Genomic DNA, 16610 nt, shown 5'->3' on the forward strand with positions numbered 1-16610 from the left:
ATGGCAGGCTCAATGCGGCAGGCAATGGAGGGTTAAGTGACTTGCCCAGAGTCACAAGGAGCTGCCTGTGCCGGGAATCGAACTCAGTTCCTCAGTTCCCCAGGACCAAAGTCCACCACCCTAATCACTAGGCCACTCCTCCACTCCTGAACTCTGCCAAGCAACTACAAAGACCTTCATCGTCCAAGAATAGATACGTGTGGTGGTGGGGTGGTATTAATATATAAGAATTCCTTTAAAGTCACTTTATTAGAATCATACAGTTCCTCTTCGTTACAGACTCCCTCTTGTGCTACTTCAGACGAGTCTTTATCAGGTTTCATTTGTGTATTTTTGCTTATTGTCCTCCAGGGAAATGGAACCTGGCAAAAGAGAATCTTTTTTGATTTCATGTTCAGACAGGTAGTACCGTTCACAGGACAAATCCCTCCTCTCATTACCCTTCTCCATCACCGCCAACTCCAGGCTCCGCTCATTCTGCCTCGCCTCACCCTATGCTTGGAACAACTTTCCTGAGCCCATACGCCAAGCCCCCTCCCTGCCCATCTTTAAAGTCTTTGCTTAAAGCCCACCTCTTCAATGCTGCGTTCGGCACCTAACTCTTACCGTTCAGTAAATCCAGACTGCCCCACTTTGACCACCCCTATCGGACTGACCGTTCACTTGTATCTTAGATTGTAAGCTCTTTGAACAGGGACTGTCCCTCTATGTTAAATTGTACAGCGCTGTGTAACCCTAGTAGCGCTTTAGAAATGTTAAGTAGTAGTAGTAGTAAATTTGGATCATCATCTATATATATAAAAGGCAACCCCAACGTTCTGAAGCCTCCACGGAAGTTGAGGCGCCCGAGATATCCGGTGTGCCCTGGAGTGTCTGCACTGCCCTCGCGTCAAAACGTCATGACGTCGAGGGCGGAGCTATAACACTTGAGGCCCGAAACCGAAACGCCACAGGCATGGCCACGGAGGCGCAGCAAACAAAAAAAAAAAAAACCCTACCCACACACAGCGACGCGAACACCGAACAAGGCAAGTAGCTCGGAGGGAGGGGGCCCCTTGCTAGTGCCCGTTTCATTGCCCTCAGAAACGGGCATTTATTCCTAGTCTGTTTATAAGAGACTTTAATTTACACCTGGAAAATGTTGGATCTGATATCTAATGAGACCATAGTCCCAAGTTAGTTTATGAATAAAGTGAAAGGAATCCAGTCACGGTTACCGGCTACAAATCAGTTTCCTATATTGGAAGATTTAGACCCTTTGGTTTGTCCTGCTGATCGTTTAATGTGTCAGTTTGACTTGCCGTCACTCTGTATCATTAACCCATAGATTCTATATCATGTGACTCGAATTGCAAGCGCAATTGAGGTCATACTTTGTATTGCTTGTGCAACTTAATAATCTTAACAAGTCAATCAGCACTGATAACTGCCAATTAATAAGCAATTAGTGACAATAGTTGGCTTTAATTAGAATTTACATGGAATTTACACTTGCTAAGCGTATTCTATAAAGTGATGCGCGTAAATCCTAATGCATGGAATGGCCAGATCATGGGCATTTCTATAAATTATGCATGCTGTTATAGAATACACTCGTTCCACGCCTAACGTAGTCACTCACGTTTACACCAAGTTCCACTTGGCGTAAATTCCTGTGACTAGATTTAGTCACGTGGATGGTCTCTAGGTGCATTTTATAAACTGTGCCTAGGTTTAGGCGTAGTTTATAGAATACGCCTAGGCACATTTTTTTTTCTGATTTTTATGGTGCTGTATGTAGAATCTAGCCCTAAATGACTACTACTCAGATATGCCAAGTCTAACTGTGCTTTTGACCCTTTATCTGATGAAATCTCTCTCGCCATCATTTCTTTTTGCTATGTCAGATTGGATAAATAGCCATCTGGCAGTTTTCCCGCTACTGGAGGTAAAATTATTTTGACACCAAAACTGAAGAATAAAAAGCGGGATGTCTCTGATGTTACTATTGTCCAGTTGCTTCAATTTCTCTTCTGACAAAAATTATGGACGGATGGGTTACCAGACAATTGGAATCCTATTTAGAGAAATTTCAGCTACTTCATGCCTCTCAGTCTGGTTTCCGAAAAAGGTTTAGTACAGAAACAGTGGTGGGATCTTGGACTGCTCTTGGCAATCGGATGTTCAGTCAGGGGTGTTTTTCTTTAATAATACAATTTGATCTTACTACCTCCTTTTAGAGAATGACATGGGAACAAATATGTCCCTGTCCCCATCTCAGCCCCATCCCTGTGTGTTCTGTCTGACCCCACCCGCACAAGCCTCAAACAGTTATGATTTTATATTATACTATAAAAAGAAATAATATTCTGTACTACTGTCGTTTTATAAATCACAACCAATACAGAACAAGGATAAAAAACAAACAAAAAAACTGTCTCCCCTCCCCGTTCACAAATATCCCACGACTATTGGGAAAACTGAACAAGCCAAATTACTACAGAATGCTACATAGAAAATTCATAACAACAGAATACCTCGGTCACACACACAGTACACAAATGTCAAATATATAATAGCTGACCAACACCCCAAGAAGCCACACCAAAGAAATAGAAAGAGATGCATTTCCTTCTATACTGTGCAAAATATAAAGATCACACACGCCAGGGATGGTGTTAGGGGAGTGCAACTGCCCCCTAAGCCATCTGGAAGTTGAAAAAGGCATGACCTGGTAGTGGGCTTTGATGTCCTCTCCTAAATTTCTGCCCTGGGCCCTAGCAACGTCTAACACCAGATTTGGCAGAATACACATTTCAAATCTCACATATTCTAATCACAAAATACAAAATACATTTTTTCTATCTTTTGTTGTCTGGTCATTTTATTTTTCAAATCATGTTGGTCTCAGGCTCTGTTTTTTCAACTCACTCACCAGGGTCTTCTGCGCATTTAATATTTCTTCTTTCTTCATGCTCACTATCCACCTTCCATCTCTGTGTACCTATCTTTCACCATGTTCAGCATCTCCCTTCTCTGTGTCCCCCTATATATCCCAGTCCAGCATCTCCCGTGTCCATCTCCCCGCATTCATCATCACCACTCTATGTCCCTATCCCCTCCCCGTGTCCAGCATCACTCTTCTGTGTCTCAATGTCCCCCACAAGTCCAGAATCTCCCATGCTCCTTTTCCCTCCCCTCCAGCCCTCCCTCCCTTCCTCTATCCCTTTCAGTTCCAGCCCTCCCTTCAGCTACCTCCCTCCCTCTAGCACCGCCTGTGTCCTCTTCAGCTCCAGCCCTCCCTCCAGTGCTGCCTCTGTCCCCTTCAACTCCAGCCCTCCCTCCAGCGCTTCTGCCCTAAGTTCCAGCTCCCCCCTCCAGTGGGTCCAGTACCTCCGTCCCTCCAGCCCTGCCTCTGTCCCCTTAAGCTCCAGCCCTCTCTCCAGTGCTGCCTGTCCCCTTCAACTCCAGCCCTCTCTCCAGCGCTTCTGCCCTAAGTTCCAGCTCCCCCCTCCAGTGGGTCCAGTACCTCCGTCCCTCCAGCCCTGCCTCTGTCCCGTTAAGCTCCAGCCCTCTCTCCAGTGCTGCCTCTGTCCCCTTCAACTCCAGCCCTCCCTCCACCGCTTCTGCCCTAAGTTCCAGCTCCCCCCTCCAGTGGGTCCAGTACCTCCGTCCCTCCAGCCCTGCCTCTGTCCCCTTAAGCTCCAGCCCTCTCTCCAGTGCTGCCTCTGTCCCCTTCAACTCCAGCCCTCCCTCCACCGCTTCTGCCCTAAGTTCCAGCTCCCCCCTCCAGTGGGTCCAGTACCTCTGTCCCCTTCAGCTCCAGCCCTCCGTCCCTCCAGCCCTCCTTCCCTCCTGTGCTGCCACCCCCCTTCTTCCATGCGTGTCTCACATTTTATTTTTGCTGCGAAGATCCCCCACATGCCTGCTCTGGGACCTTCCCTCCTCTGCTGGCTCCCATCAACTGATGTAACTTCCTGTTTTGTGAAACAGGAAGTTAAATCAGAAGATGGGAGCTGGCAGAGCAGGGAAGGCCCCGGAGCAGGCCTAGAGAGGAACTTCTTTGTAAGGTAAAAAGATGCAACCAAGTTAGACTGAGATGCGATGCGAAGGGGAGGGGAGGAAGAGATGCCAGACCTGTGTTTTTGTTTTTTTTTAAATGGTGGGAGTAAGTCTTTTTACTGCTCACATGGGATGGTAAAAAGTTTTGCTCCCGCACCCATGAATTACCGTGGCTGCCAATCAGCTAGAGTTAAATTTAAAGGCTTTTTATGTAGGGATTCCAAGCTACTTATCTGATCACTTGAATCCCCTTATTCTCCAGATCATTACTTGAGGTCTTTCAATGGAAATGTACCTGTCATTCCATCTGTAACTCCTTCACATTTTGGAGAGTAGCCATCCCTGCACCTTTTATTTTCAGCTCCTGCTCTGTGGTTCTGTTTTACTACAATATCTTAGGGAAGAACCATCTCCAACTGCAGGTTTGTGATGCCTCTGATGAGCAGTGATGTAGATCATAGTTGGCAGCATATAGTAAGAATATATTTCTATGTATTCATTGAAGTTTCTTATTATTGTTTTTAATTACCCTTCTCTAGACCCCCGCAGGACCCTTGCCCACGGAGGTGGAGAGAGGGTTTCAGAAGGCTCATAATAAGTCTCTTAAATATGACCTCTGTTTTCTGGCTCCTAATTTCCAAGGACATCCTAGGGCATCTATTCTCCCACATGATGTACTAGAGTTTAAAAGATAGTCTATTTATGTGATATAAGGTGTGAAATGAAACAGAGAAATTAACACAGAGACTAGAGAATAGTGAGATTGAATTTTACTTGTGTGTCTGTGAAACAGTTTAAAGAGAAGCGATTGAAACTGAGACTGGAGCAGTTTAGTGATAGAAATAGCCTTTTATTCTCACCAATCAGGACTTCAAGTTGGTACATACATCAGACAGATTCTGGGTCCAACCGGCCAGAGCTTCGCCTTCTGAGATTTGGTGGGGAAAGAGTCCGATTTTAGCTCAGATTTGCATTTCTTATATAGTATTTGGTCCCCATACAAGTCTATGGAGAGGGACTTTTTTATCTTAACCACAGGTCAGGTGTCCACCTGTTTCTTAATCTTTTTCCTGTCTTGCAAATAACCCCTAATATGGTCAACTCCTAATATGGACTGTTCCGAATCTTGTGCAACCATCTCTTCTAAGATGAAGAGATCAGTTCCATATCTTGTGACTCTGGCTGCCATTTTACCTGTATCAGCCTCCATGTTCTGAACCAAACTTTTTAGGATTTTAGCCATCAATTCCTTGATCTTGGCTTTTGCACTGCTTTTGAATGTCACACTAAATTCTAATAAGGCTTATCAAGCAGCCCTGCTTCTGCAGGTGCTCAGCAACAAGGCCATCAGATTTTTAGGCCTAGTCAGTGCCTTTTAGCAGTTTAAGCTGTTTAAGGTATGTAAATTGACCCACCACTATTCCAGTGGATGGATCCCAAGCTGGGACACATATTAACTTGCAGGAAAAGCAAGTCCTTGCTCAGCCAGTCATAGATTTTTAAACCTAGCTGGTATTTTTACAGCCTGGGTCCTAAAATCTGGCCTTCCACCCTTCCGGTGGGCATCCAGTGAGGGCCTCTTGCTGTACTATAATTATACATTATACATATTAGATGTTAATGGTTATGTGTTCTGTCCAGTTTTATTTGTAATTTATTATTTTTTGCATGTATTAAAATCTTGTTATTAATTTATATATATATGAAAAGAGCAAGAAAAATAAACAAAAGTCCAACAATTATAAAACCTTCAATGTGCAGAACAACATAAAAGAGGAAATAGGGAGCTTTGGCTCTTATAGCTGCCTACCATCAATTATAACAACCTGACCCAGCCAAAAACTCCCCCCAGCTCCACCCTCCTCCCAGCCCCACACGAGAATTATCCCTACAAATACTTTATTATTTTTTAAAACATTTTATTACATAACACAGAACTCATAACAGCAAGACATACAGTTGTTCCTTCAGCAAACCCAATTACATTATATCCCCAAGTCAGCTAACAATGATAACATGGCATTAAGAAACAAACCACAATGTACCAGTTAATTACTCAATAAATGTTCTAATGACATCTAACAAAAGTCCCTTTCCCCCCTCCCTCAAGCCCTAGCAGTCCTTTATGGAATTCCTTTCCATCTTTTTTGAGATTAGAAGCTTCATATCTGATCTTTGAAAAAAAACTGAAAAGCTTTTTTATTTGACAATTGATGTTTAATTTTTTATTCATTTGCATATTTTAAGTTGTTTTTGTTAATGACTTTTCTTCGGTTGTAAGTCACGGAGGGGGGCATAATCGAAAGGGGTGCCCAAGTTTTCCTGAGGACATCCTCGCGGGATGTCCCAGCGAAGGGGCGGGGAAACCCATATTATCGAAACAAGATGGGGCGTCCATCTTTCGTTTCGATAATACAGTCAGGGACGCCCAAATCTCAACATTTAGGTCGACCTTAGAGATGGTCATCCTTAGAGATGGTTGTCCCCGATTTTCGGCAATAATGGAAACCGAGGACGCCCATCTCAGAAACGCCAAATCCAAGCCATTTGGCTCGTGGGAGGAGCCAGCACGTCCCCCTGACATGCCAGGACACCAACCCAGCACCCTAGGGGGCACTGCAGTAGACTTCACAAATTGCTCCCAGGTGCATAGCTCCCTTACCTTGTGTGCTGAGCCCCCCAACCCCCCCCACAACTGTACACCACTACCATAGCCCTAAAGGGTGAAGGGGGGCACCTACATATGGGTACAGTGGGTTTGTGGTGGGTTTTGAAGGGCTCACATTTACCACCACAAGTGTAAAAGGTAGGGGGGGATGGGCCTGGGTCCGCCTGCCTGAAGTGCACTGCACCCACTAAAATTGCTCCAGGGACCTGCATACTGCTGTAATGGAGCTGGGTATGACATTTGAGGTTGGCATAAAGGCTGGCAAAAAATATTTTAAAAGTTTTTTTTTTGAGGGTGGGAGGGGGTTGGTGACCACTGGGGGAGTAAGGGGAGGTCATCCCCAATTCCCTTCAGTGGTCATCTGGTCAGTTCGGGCACCTTTTTGAGGCTTGGTTGTAACAAAAAAATGGACCGTCGCCCAAGTGCTCGTCAGGGATGCCCTTCTTTTTTCCATTATCAGTCGAGGACGCCCATGTGTTAGGCATGCTCCAGTCCCACCTTCGCTACACTTCCGACACCCCCCCCCCCCCCCCGTGAAAGCAGTTGAGGATGCCCAAAATCGTCTTTCAATTATGCAGATTTGGGCGACCCTGGGAGAAGGACACCCATCTCCCGATTTGTGTTGAAAGATGGGCGCCCTTTTCTTTCGAAAATAAGCCTGATGGTGAACCTGTACAGGAATACTGTGGTATATAAACAACACATTGACATTATGCCTAACGCCCTCTCTAATTCAACAGGGTTGTCACTGATTCCATTTTTCTTAAGACCTCCACACTTTGAAAAAGTTATCCTATTTTGCTACAATGCAGTTAACTTACTGATATGTCTAATGTTTCTTTAGTTTGCTATTACTCTGTCCACACTGGGCTCTTCTTCCTGTTTCCAGTTCTCCGCATTCCCTATTCTAATGCAGCAGTCATCATATTCAGAATGAAATGGGCCTTCCTTTCACTCATCCCCATCATCAACCTATTACGGATCCCCAGTTCCATGATTTCCTCTAATATATTCAGTACTTCATTCCAAAACCTTTGAATGCCTGGGCAAGTCCACAAAAATACGTTGACAGGTCCCCCTTTGCTCCACATTTCCTCCAGCAACTTGAATTCCTTGTTCCATATATTTTCCCTAATCTCTGTGTGTACAATACCATGACATCATTTTGTATCCATTTTTTATTAAATTACTAGCTAGGGATCCTTCAAGGAGGCACTTATAAATATCTTTCCACTCTTCCACTTCTATGGACCTCCCAATATCCTCTTCCCACCTTTGAATAAATTTGAGTTTAGTTGAATCTTGAGCCCTGAAGGCTGTATAAGTGCGTGCCATTCCTCCTTTGGTGCTTCCTGAACTGGGTTCCACCACTATTGATATTTCCACTTTACCAAGGTTGTCCATTGTTTTTATTTGAATAAAGTTTTTCACTTGAAAGAACGGAAAGATTTCCTGATGACACAATCCAAATTCTTCCAGAATTGCTCCCTTATCTATGAGCTGCCCTAACTCCAGTGTAAATTTATTCAGGTAGCACAATGAAAAGTGGGGGAAATTTTCCCCAGAAAACCTTTATTTCTAACCCTCTCCCACTATCAAGATAGTTCTAGTTATGGAGTTTGTGGCCTGTACGCTTTTGTTTACTTATGGCCCAAAGCAGAACTTCCAAGGGGAACTTCCAGTTGGAGCCATGGTTTCCGATTTCCTGCCCATCACTCTACAACACTGTTCAAGAGGGCTGCCTAGAAAAATCTTTTAAAAAGTTAGGTGCAGCCAACCCTCCTTTATCCTTCAACTCTGGGGTGGGATGAGGGTGGGGGCTTACATTCCAAATATAGAACATTTCCCTGTGTAATTTTTGGAAATAGGCCCCTGTTACATCCAGGGAAAGCTGTAAAAAGGTATAGACATGTAGGTAGTATAATTTTGAGAGCACTGACCCTTCCCAGTGATGAAAGAATAAATCCCTCCTATCAGCCCAACTCGCGTAGGTCTCTTAAATAAGGGAGGATAAGTCAGCAAAAATAATTGTTCCCATTCTGCTGTCAAGTTCACCCCCAAATAATGAATGTGTGACTTAGCCCAGGTAAAATATGCATTTCTTTCAGATGTAGAATAATCTGCTTTGATCATCTAACATTTAATATCTCTGATTTGTTCAATTATTTTAGACTCGACCAAACCTCTCTATCTCCACCACAGTTATCCCTAGTGAGGTTATAGGCTGGGTAACACAAATTAAAACGTCACCTGCAAATAATGAGATTTTATGATCTGCTCTTCCCATTCCCAGTCCTTTAACTGTCTCATTTGCACTCACCCTTTCAGTAAAGGACTCCATCACTAGGGCAAACAACAACCCTGGTCTAATCCAGAGGGGTTCAAATATCTTCCGTTCTCTATATAGGAGACTTATCCATGCTAAGAACCTTCCATTAATTCCCAGTTTCTCCTGTGTACCCTATCAACAGCTTTTTCAGGATCAATAGAGAGAAACACCATTGGGCATTTCATCTGTATATAATGAAATCTGCTGTTGGATTTTATATTTTTATATCACTTCAGCCACTTTGTTATTTTACTACTGAAAGGCAGAAAAAGTCACTTACATTGAAGTGTTTACTCCGGGAACTGGTCCAAACAGCTGTACTGTGGTCTGTACACATAAAGGTCTCCACACAATATGCTTGCGACCTACATATCCCAGAGATTCTTAATCTTTCTTTTCCGAAGATGAAGGTTTCCTTTCCTGCAGCTTATGAACTCTTCTTCCTCCTCTCAGAAGGCAAAATACATATCAAGGACTGGAGGTCAAAGCCTCGTTCCTGCAGGGCACCAAGCAGTGTCAGGGTAGAGAAGACAATGCAGAGATCTGAAGCTTTGAAATACAAGGGAATAAAAATCAGTCTGGGAGAAGATCTGACCTTCCATCAGATATCATGTGGTCAGGTTTATGATCAATATTAATAATTAAAGAATTTCTGAAAACAGTATTTAGAAACAAACTTAACTCCTTCAAAGATCCCAATTATTGGAATAGCAGAGTAGCCGATATCCCACTTCTTCCACCAATCCTCCTTGTGACTTCAGTCTCCACATCCCTACTTATACTATTGCAGTACCTCAGTGTCACAGGTCAGTAAATCTACTGGCATTTATTGTATTGCTGTAACTGGGAATATTGTATATTCCTACCTGCAGCAACACAAAAAGAAGATCTGAGTTGGAGCCTGTGGGACAGTAAATGATTGGTAGCTGCCCTCCCCACACCCTCAAAATAATTATCACCACCCCACCCAATAACCCTCTGAGAAACCTCAAAGACTATTCACTTTGTATATTAGCTACTTTGCCTGTATTTGCATGATTTGCAGCTCATTATTTAAAGTTTGTTAACTTGCATTATTGGCAAATAAAGCATGTTATTTGCCATAATGAGGCTTAGAAAAAAGACCTGTTAGATTGTAAGGCCTAAAGGGACAGGGAAATACTTTCTGTACCCGAGTGTAACTTAACTTGACCCTACCGATGAAGAGATACAATCAAACAACTAATATCAGACATTTCCTATGATAAAATGAAAATAAATGCTAGCAAAATGCAAACACCCCAACTTACCCTGTTTCTGTATAAAACAAAGCAGCACACAACCAAACCCACAGTCGTCACTGAAATTCACTCAGTTTAACTTTCTTGTTAGCATTACAGGAGGTGTTTGTATTAATATTTCAAGTACTGATTAGAAATTCATGAAAAGCTAAGTAATTTTCTATTAACTCAATCAACACCAAGAACTGCTGGGTACTTCTGCCTAGGGAGTCAACCAGACCAGAACAACACAACAGGGTCCTTTCTCTTCAAACCTGTGCCAGAGTGTAGCTCCAACTTATCTCTAGAAAACTATAACAGCCATACTGGATCAGATCAGTGGTCCATCTTAGCTCAGTATCTTCCTTCCAACAGTGCCCAATCTAAGACACAAGTACCAGGCAGAATCCCAAGAGCAGTAAGATTCAATGTTACCGACCCCAGGGATAAGCAGCGATGTCCCCCCACGTCTATTTTAGTAGCAGATTATAGACTTTTCCTCCAGGAACTTTTCCAAACCTTTTTTAATCCAATAAAAATAAGGAATATCAACTGAACCCCGGATATGCTAACTGCTATTACCACACTCTCTGGCAACTTGTTCCAGAGCTTAAACTATTCATCAAGTGAAAATATCTTTTCTTCTATTTGTTTTAAAAATATTACCATGTAGAGTTGTAACGAATAGCATATTTTACTATTTGGCCGAATATGAATAATGGTCATTGAGCTTTAGCATAACAAATACTAAAAGAAGCAAAGTGAAATCAGAGATCAAGTGTTTATTTCAGTAGGATTTAGCACAGTAGAGCCCAGATTATTTGTATTCAAATTTAAATCACTATTTGTCAGAATACGAATAACGTATTTGGAGCATTATTTGGGGCCGAATTGAATCAAATACGAATATTCGGTACAACCCTACTACCATGTAACTTTAATGAGTGTCCTCTAGTCTTTGTACTTTTTGAAAGAATTTATTTATTTATTGCATTTGTATCCCACATTTTCCCACCATATGGCAGGATCAATGTGGCTTACATATTGCTAAAAAGGTGGTTACAAAATTTAGAGTTGTAGAAGTCTAGTACATAATACAGAAGTACAATAAACGCTTAGGTTGATATATTAGCATATTGTGAGAGAGGTTAATTCTATTGTTTTCCATTTCTGAACTTTTCGTGATGTATGTGGTGTGGGATTAGGCAGATCCAGGGGGGAAAGACTTCTTGAAAAGATGTGTTTTCCAGTTTTTTTCTGAATTGTAGGTAGTTTTCTGTGAGTTTCAGGTCTTTGGGTAGTGAGTTCCAAAGTTGTGTGCCTATAAAGAAGAGGCTGGCGGCATGTGAAGATTTGTATTTTATACCTTTGCAATTGGGGTAGTGAAGGGTTAGGTATGTTCTTGCAGTTCTCGTCACGTTTCTTATTGGTAGATCGATAAGTTCCGTCATGTAATCTGGTGCGAGTCTGTAGATGATTCTCTGAACTATTGTACATATTTTGAAAGTTATGTGAGCGTTAATAGGAAGCCAATGTAAGTAAGCTTCTTAGGAGGGGTTTCACGCTTTCGAAGTGTGTTTTTCCGAAGATGAGTCTGGCAGCCATGTTTTGTGCTGTCTGTAGTTTTCTTATGATTTGATCTTTGCAGCATACGTAAATACTATTGCAGTAGTCTACATGGGTTAGCACCATGGTTTGGATAATGTTGCGGAATGAATCCCTGGGAAAGTAAGGTTTTATACGTTTGAGCTTCCTCATATTGTGGAACATTTTCTTGGTTGTGTTCTTAGCTTGGCTTTCTAGCGTTAGGTTGCGATCAACTGTTATTCCTAAGATTTTCAAGTGGTCTGAGATTGGGAGGGATGAACATTATTGTATTGGGATGAGAGAACAAGACATTGGGTTTTATCTCCATTGAGTTTTAACTTGAATGCCGATGCCCAGGATTCCATGATGGTCATACTGTTTATTATTTCCTTGGTGATTTCTGTGGGATTCTGTTTGAAGGGAATATAGATGGTGATGTCACCTGCATAGAGAAATGGATTGAGGCCTTGTTTGGATAGAGATTTAGCCAGTGGTGTCATCATTAGGTTGAATAATATAGGTGAGAGCAGTGTTCCTCGTGGTACTCCACATTCCGCTTTCCAAGGTGGAGAAATATCTGAGTTTGATTTGACTTGGTATGTTCTGGATGTCAGAAATTTCTTGACCCAGGAGAGTACCTTTTCCTGTAATTCCTATCTTGTTGAGGATTCTCAGTAGTATGTGGTGGTCGACCATATCAAATGCGCTTGATAGGTCAAACTGGAGTAGGAGGATGTTTTTACCCCTTGCTATTTCCTACTTGAATCTGGTCAGGAGTGTGGTTAGTAGGAATGGATCCTCAGAAGCTTAGCTAAAATTGGGTGGCGGAGCAGGTGGGGGAAGAGAGGTTGGTGGTTGGGAGGCGAGGATAGTGGAGGGCAGACTTATACGGTCTGTGCCAGAGCCAGTGATGGGAGGCGGGACTGGTGGTTGGGAGGCGGGAAATACTGCTGGGCAGACTTGTACGGTCTGTGCCCTGAAAAAGGCAGGTACAAATCAAGGTAAGGTATACACATATGAGTTTATCTTGTTGGGCAGACTGGATGGACCGTGCAGGTCTTTTTCTGCCGTCATCTACTATGTTACTATGTACTGTTTCTGTACTGTGAATGAAAAATTGATTTACGTTTACCTGTTCTATACCACTCAGGATTCATATCCCCCATAGCCATCAACTCTACCAGCTGAAGAGCACTAACCCTCTTAAGCTTTTCCTCATATAACAGCAGTTCCATCCCCATTGAACCTTTTCTAATTCCGCTCTCTTTTTAAAGATGCAGGCACAGGAAGATAAGTACACATTCATCAAACCAAAAAACAAATCCTGTTCAATCAAAGATATCACCCCAGTAAAATAAATATTTAAATCACCCATCATGAATACTTCTGAAAACATAACAATACCCTTACTTATAGTTTGCTCAATACCTCAACACAGGGATAAGGACAAAATATAACATCATTACTCCAAATCTTAAATTTCATTTCAAATCTTCACAACCAGAAATAGTCAAAGAGAAAACCATTTGAAAACTAAAACCACACCCCTCCTCCTTTGCAATTTGAATGCATTGATTTTGTCCTTTAAGGCCATGTAAGAGAGACTAAAGAGGGGTAAGACACACATGGGAAGGTTGTAAGGTTCAAGGTTTCCTGTGTTAACACAGAACATAGAGAAATGAAGGCAGATAAAGACTATATGGCCTATCCAGTCTGCTCAGAGGAAAAAAGGAGAAAGAAGAACCAAACTCCACAAAATGCAAAACCAAAACACATGAAGAAGTGAAAATAACCACTATCAGTTAAAAGGTCAACAGTGTGGAACTCTAAACAAGGTCCTTTATTAAAAACAACGCCGTTCACAGAAACAATATGGGATGACCCGGACCTGTCCACAGCAAATTTAGGGGAAGTACAAATAAAGGAAAGACGGGGAAACAAAAAGACAGAAATACAATTAGCCATAAAAATATAAAAACAAGTCAAAACTTAACTAAAATCAAAAGGAACATAACCAAACTGCCAACAATATGTTAAAAATAAGACAAGAAGATAACTATAATCTGAATGGAACATAAAAACATAGGATATAAAAATTAAGAATGAGTCAACAAGATAACAAAAAGCCAACTGTGAAAAGGTTATGAGAAATTGCCTTAAAAAAGAAAGAGAAAAGATGGAATATGGAGTTAAAACAAACGTGTCTATGAGATCCCACTGCTAGCAACTTCCTTGCAGAAATGCTAATCAACAGGTCAGTGTTTATTTAGTATTAAACAATTTTTATTGGCGAGACAACAGGCAAACAGTAAAAATCCCTAAATAAAGTTTCCACTAAGGTCAACAAGTGGTTTCAATCCAAATGTGTCACATCAGATTTTATTTAGAACCCCCTCCACCCTCCCCAAAATCCTGATCAAGAGGGTCAGTGTTCATAAAAAGCTACCACCCCATCAAACTGACGTCATATGCTAGCATGAGGCTGCACACTGTTGGTTGGTCTTTTAACTGACAGTGGCTATCTCTACTGTTTTGTGTGTGTGTTTTTTCTACCAAGTCTGCCTATCCATGCCATCTACTATCCTTTTCACTTCTTTAGCGATCCTTCGTACTTGTCCCAAGCTTCCTTAAATTGAAATACAGTTTATGATCTCCACCATCTCTACCAGGAGGCCATTCCACAAATTCACCACCCTGTCCATGAAGAAGTATTTCCTCAGGTTACTTCTGTCTCCTTTCACCTTCATCCTATGCCCCCTCATTCCAGAGCTTCCTTTCAATTCAAAGAGACTCACCACTTCTGCATATATATTATGGAGGTATTTAAATGTCTCTATCGTTTCTTCCAAAGTATATATATTGAGCTCCTTAAGTCTGTCCCCATACGCTTTATGACAAAGACCACTGACCATTTCAGTAGCTGCCCTCAGGACCAACTCCATCCTGTTTATATCTTTTTGAAGGTGTGGTCTCCAGAATCATACACAATATTCCAAATGAGGTCTCACCAGTCTTATACAGGGGCATCATCACCTCTTTATTCCTTCCTCTCCCTATGCACCCAAGCATCCTTCTAGCTTTCACCATCGCCTTTTCTACCTATTTAGCCATATTAAGATCATCACATATGATCACATCCAAGTCTGCTCCTCTTTTGTGCGCAAAAATTCTTCATCCCCCCTAAACTGTACCGTTCCCTCGGGAGTTTGCAGCCCAGATGCAAGACCCTGCATTTTTAAATATTTTAAATTCTAGCTGTCTAATTCTGTACCATTCCTCAAGCTTCGCTAGGTCCTTCCTCATATTATCCAAACCATCAGGGGTGTCTACCCTATTGCAGATTTTGGCATCATCCGCAAAGAGGCAAATCTTACCAGACAGCCCTTTCAACAATATCACCTACAAAAATGTTAAAATGAAGCAGCCCAAGAACCAAACCCTGTGGCACACCACTGGTAACATCTTTTTCCTTAGAATGGGCTCCATTTTCCACTACCCTCTGTCAACCAGTTCCTAACCCAGTTAGTCACTTGAAAGCCCATACCTAAACTGTCTAGACCCAGAAGATGGAATATATCCAGCAGACAGGATCTGGACCGAATTCAAATTACTGCCAGAGGACCTCATCTCTAAAACGCTCAAAAGATTCACCAAATCCCAATGCAAACTAGATATCTGCCCAAACAACCTCATGAAATCAGCTCCTCAACAATTCATAATAGACCTAACGAATCACGTGAACTTCATGCTACAAAACGGACTTTTCCCAAAAGAAAAAGGAAACATTTTACTCACCCCAATACCTAAAGACACAAAGAAAAACGCAAGTGAAATAATCAACTACAGACCAGTAGCATCAATACCACTAATAACCAAAATAACCGAAGGGATGGTAACCAAACAACTCACAAACTATCTCAACAAGTTCTCAATACTGCATGATGCCCAATCAGGATTCCGGTCAAATCACAGCACAGAAACAGTATTAATTACTCTAATGACCAAATTTAAAGAAATGATAGCAACCAGCAACAATATACTCCTCTTACAATTTGACATTTCAAGTGCCTTTGATATGGTCGACCATGGAATCTTACTACACATACTTGAATATTTTGGTATCGGAGGTAATGTCCTAAACTGGTTTAAGGGGTTCTTAACATTACGCTCTTATCAGGTCACTTCAAATTCAACTACTTCTGAATGTGGAGTACCGCAGGGATCCCCCCTCTCACCAACAATTTTCAACCTAATGATGGTCCCCTTGGCAAAACTTCTATCAAACCATAACCTAAACCCATACATATATGCCGATGATGTAACGATATATATTCCTTTCAAACAAGATATTAATGAAATATCCAACGAAATCAACCAAAGTCTACACATCATGAACACCTGGGCAGATGCATTCCGATTGAAACTGAACGTAGAAAAAACTCAATGCCTCATACTTACCTCCCAATACAACACGAATAAATGTATTACTATCAACACACCCAAACTAAATCTGCCAATCTCAGAAACTTTAAAACTCCTTGGAGTTACTATTGACCGCCATCTAACACTTGAGACTCATGCGAACAACACCACCAAAAGATGTTCTACTCGATGTGGAAACTGAAAAGAATAAGACCATTCTTTACGAGATCTGTCTTCTGCAGCCTAGTGCAATCACTCATACTCAGTCATCTGGACTACTGCAAAGCGAATGCTACATACCTGT

The 16610-nt window shown here is 41.9% G+C and overlaps 1 protein-coding gene across 3 annotated transcripts in view; it reads right to left on the reverse strand.

The window, feature by feature from the left end:
- Window positions 1-217: 217 nt before the first annotated feature.
- RFNG (RFNG O-fucosylpeptide 3-beta-N-acetylglucosaminyltransferase) overlaps window positions 218-16610 on the reverse strand; it is a 58463-nt gene continuing 42070 nt past the window's right edge. Inside the window, exons 9-10 of one of the 3 annotated variants that reach the window (XR_003942366.1) lie at window positions 9319-9587; window positions 218-362 (exon numbers count right to left, since the gene is read on the reverse strand). Coding sequence is in view for 2 of the 3 variants with exons in the window: in XM_030205184.1 (XP_030061044.1) it covers window positions 9521-9587 (67 nt within the window). In the remaining variant the exon portion in view is untranslated. Of the gene's footprint in view, window positions 363-7303; window positions 9588-16610 lie in introns of those variants that run through there. The other 2 variants (XM_030205185.1, XM_030205184.1) reach the window with 2 other exon arrangements.

The sequence above is a fragment of the Microcaecilia unicolor genome, chromosome 6, assembly GCF_901765095.1.
Source record: "Microcaecilia unicolor chromosome 6, aMicUni1.1, whole genome shotgun sequence".
Classification (NCBI taxonomy): Eukaryota; Metazoa; Chordata; class Amphibia; order Gymnophiona; family Siphonopidae; genus Microcaecilia; species Microcaecilia unicolor.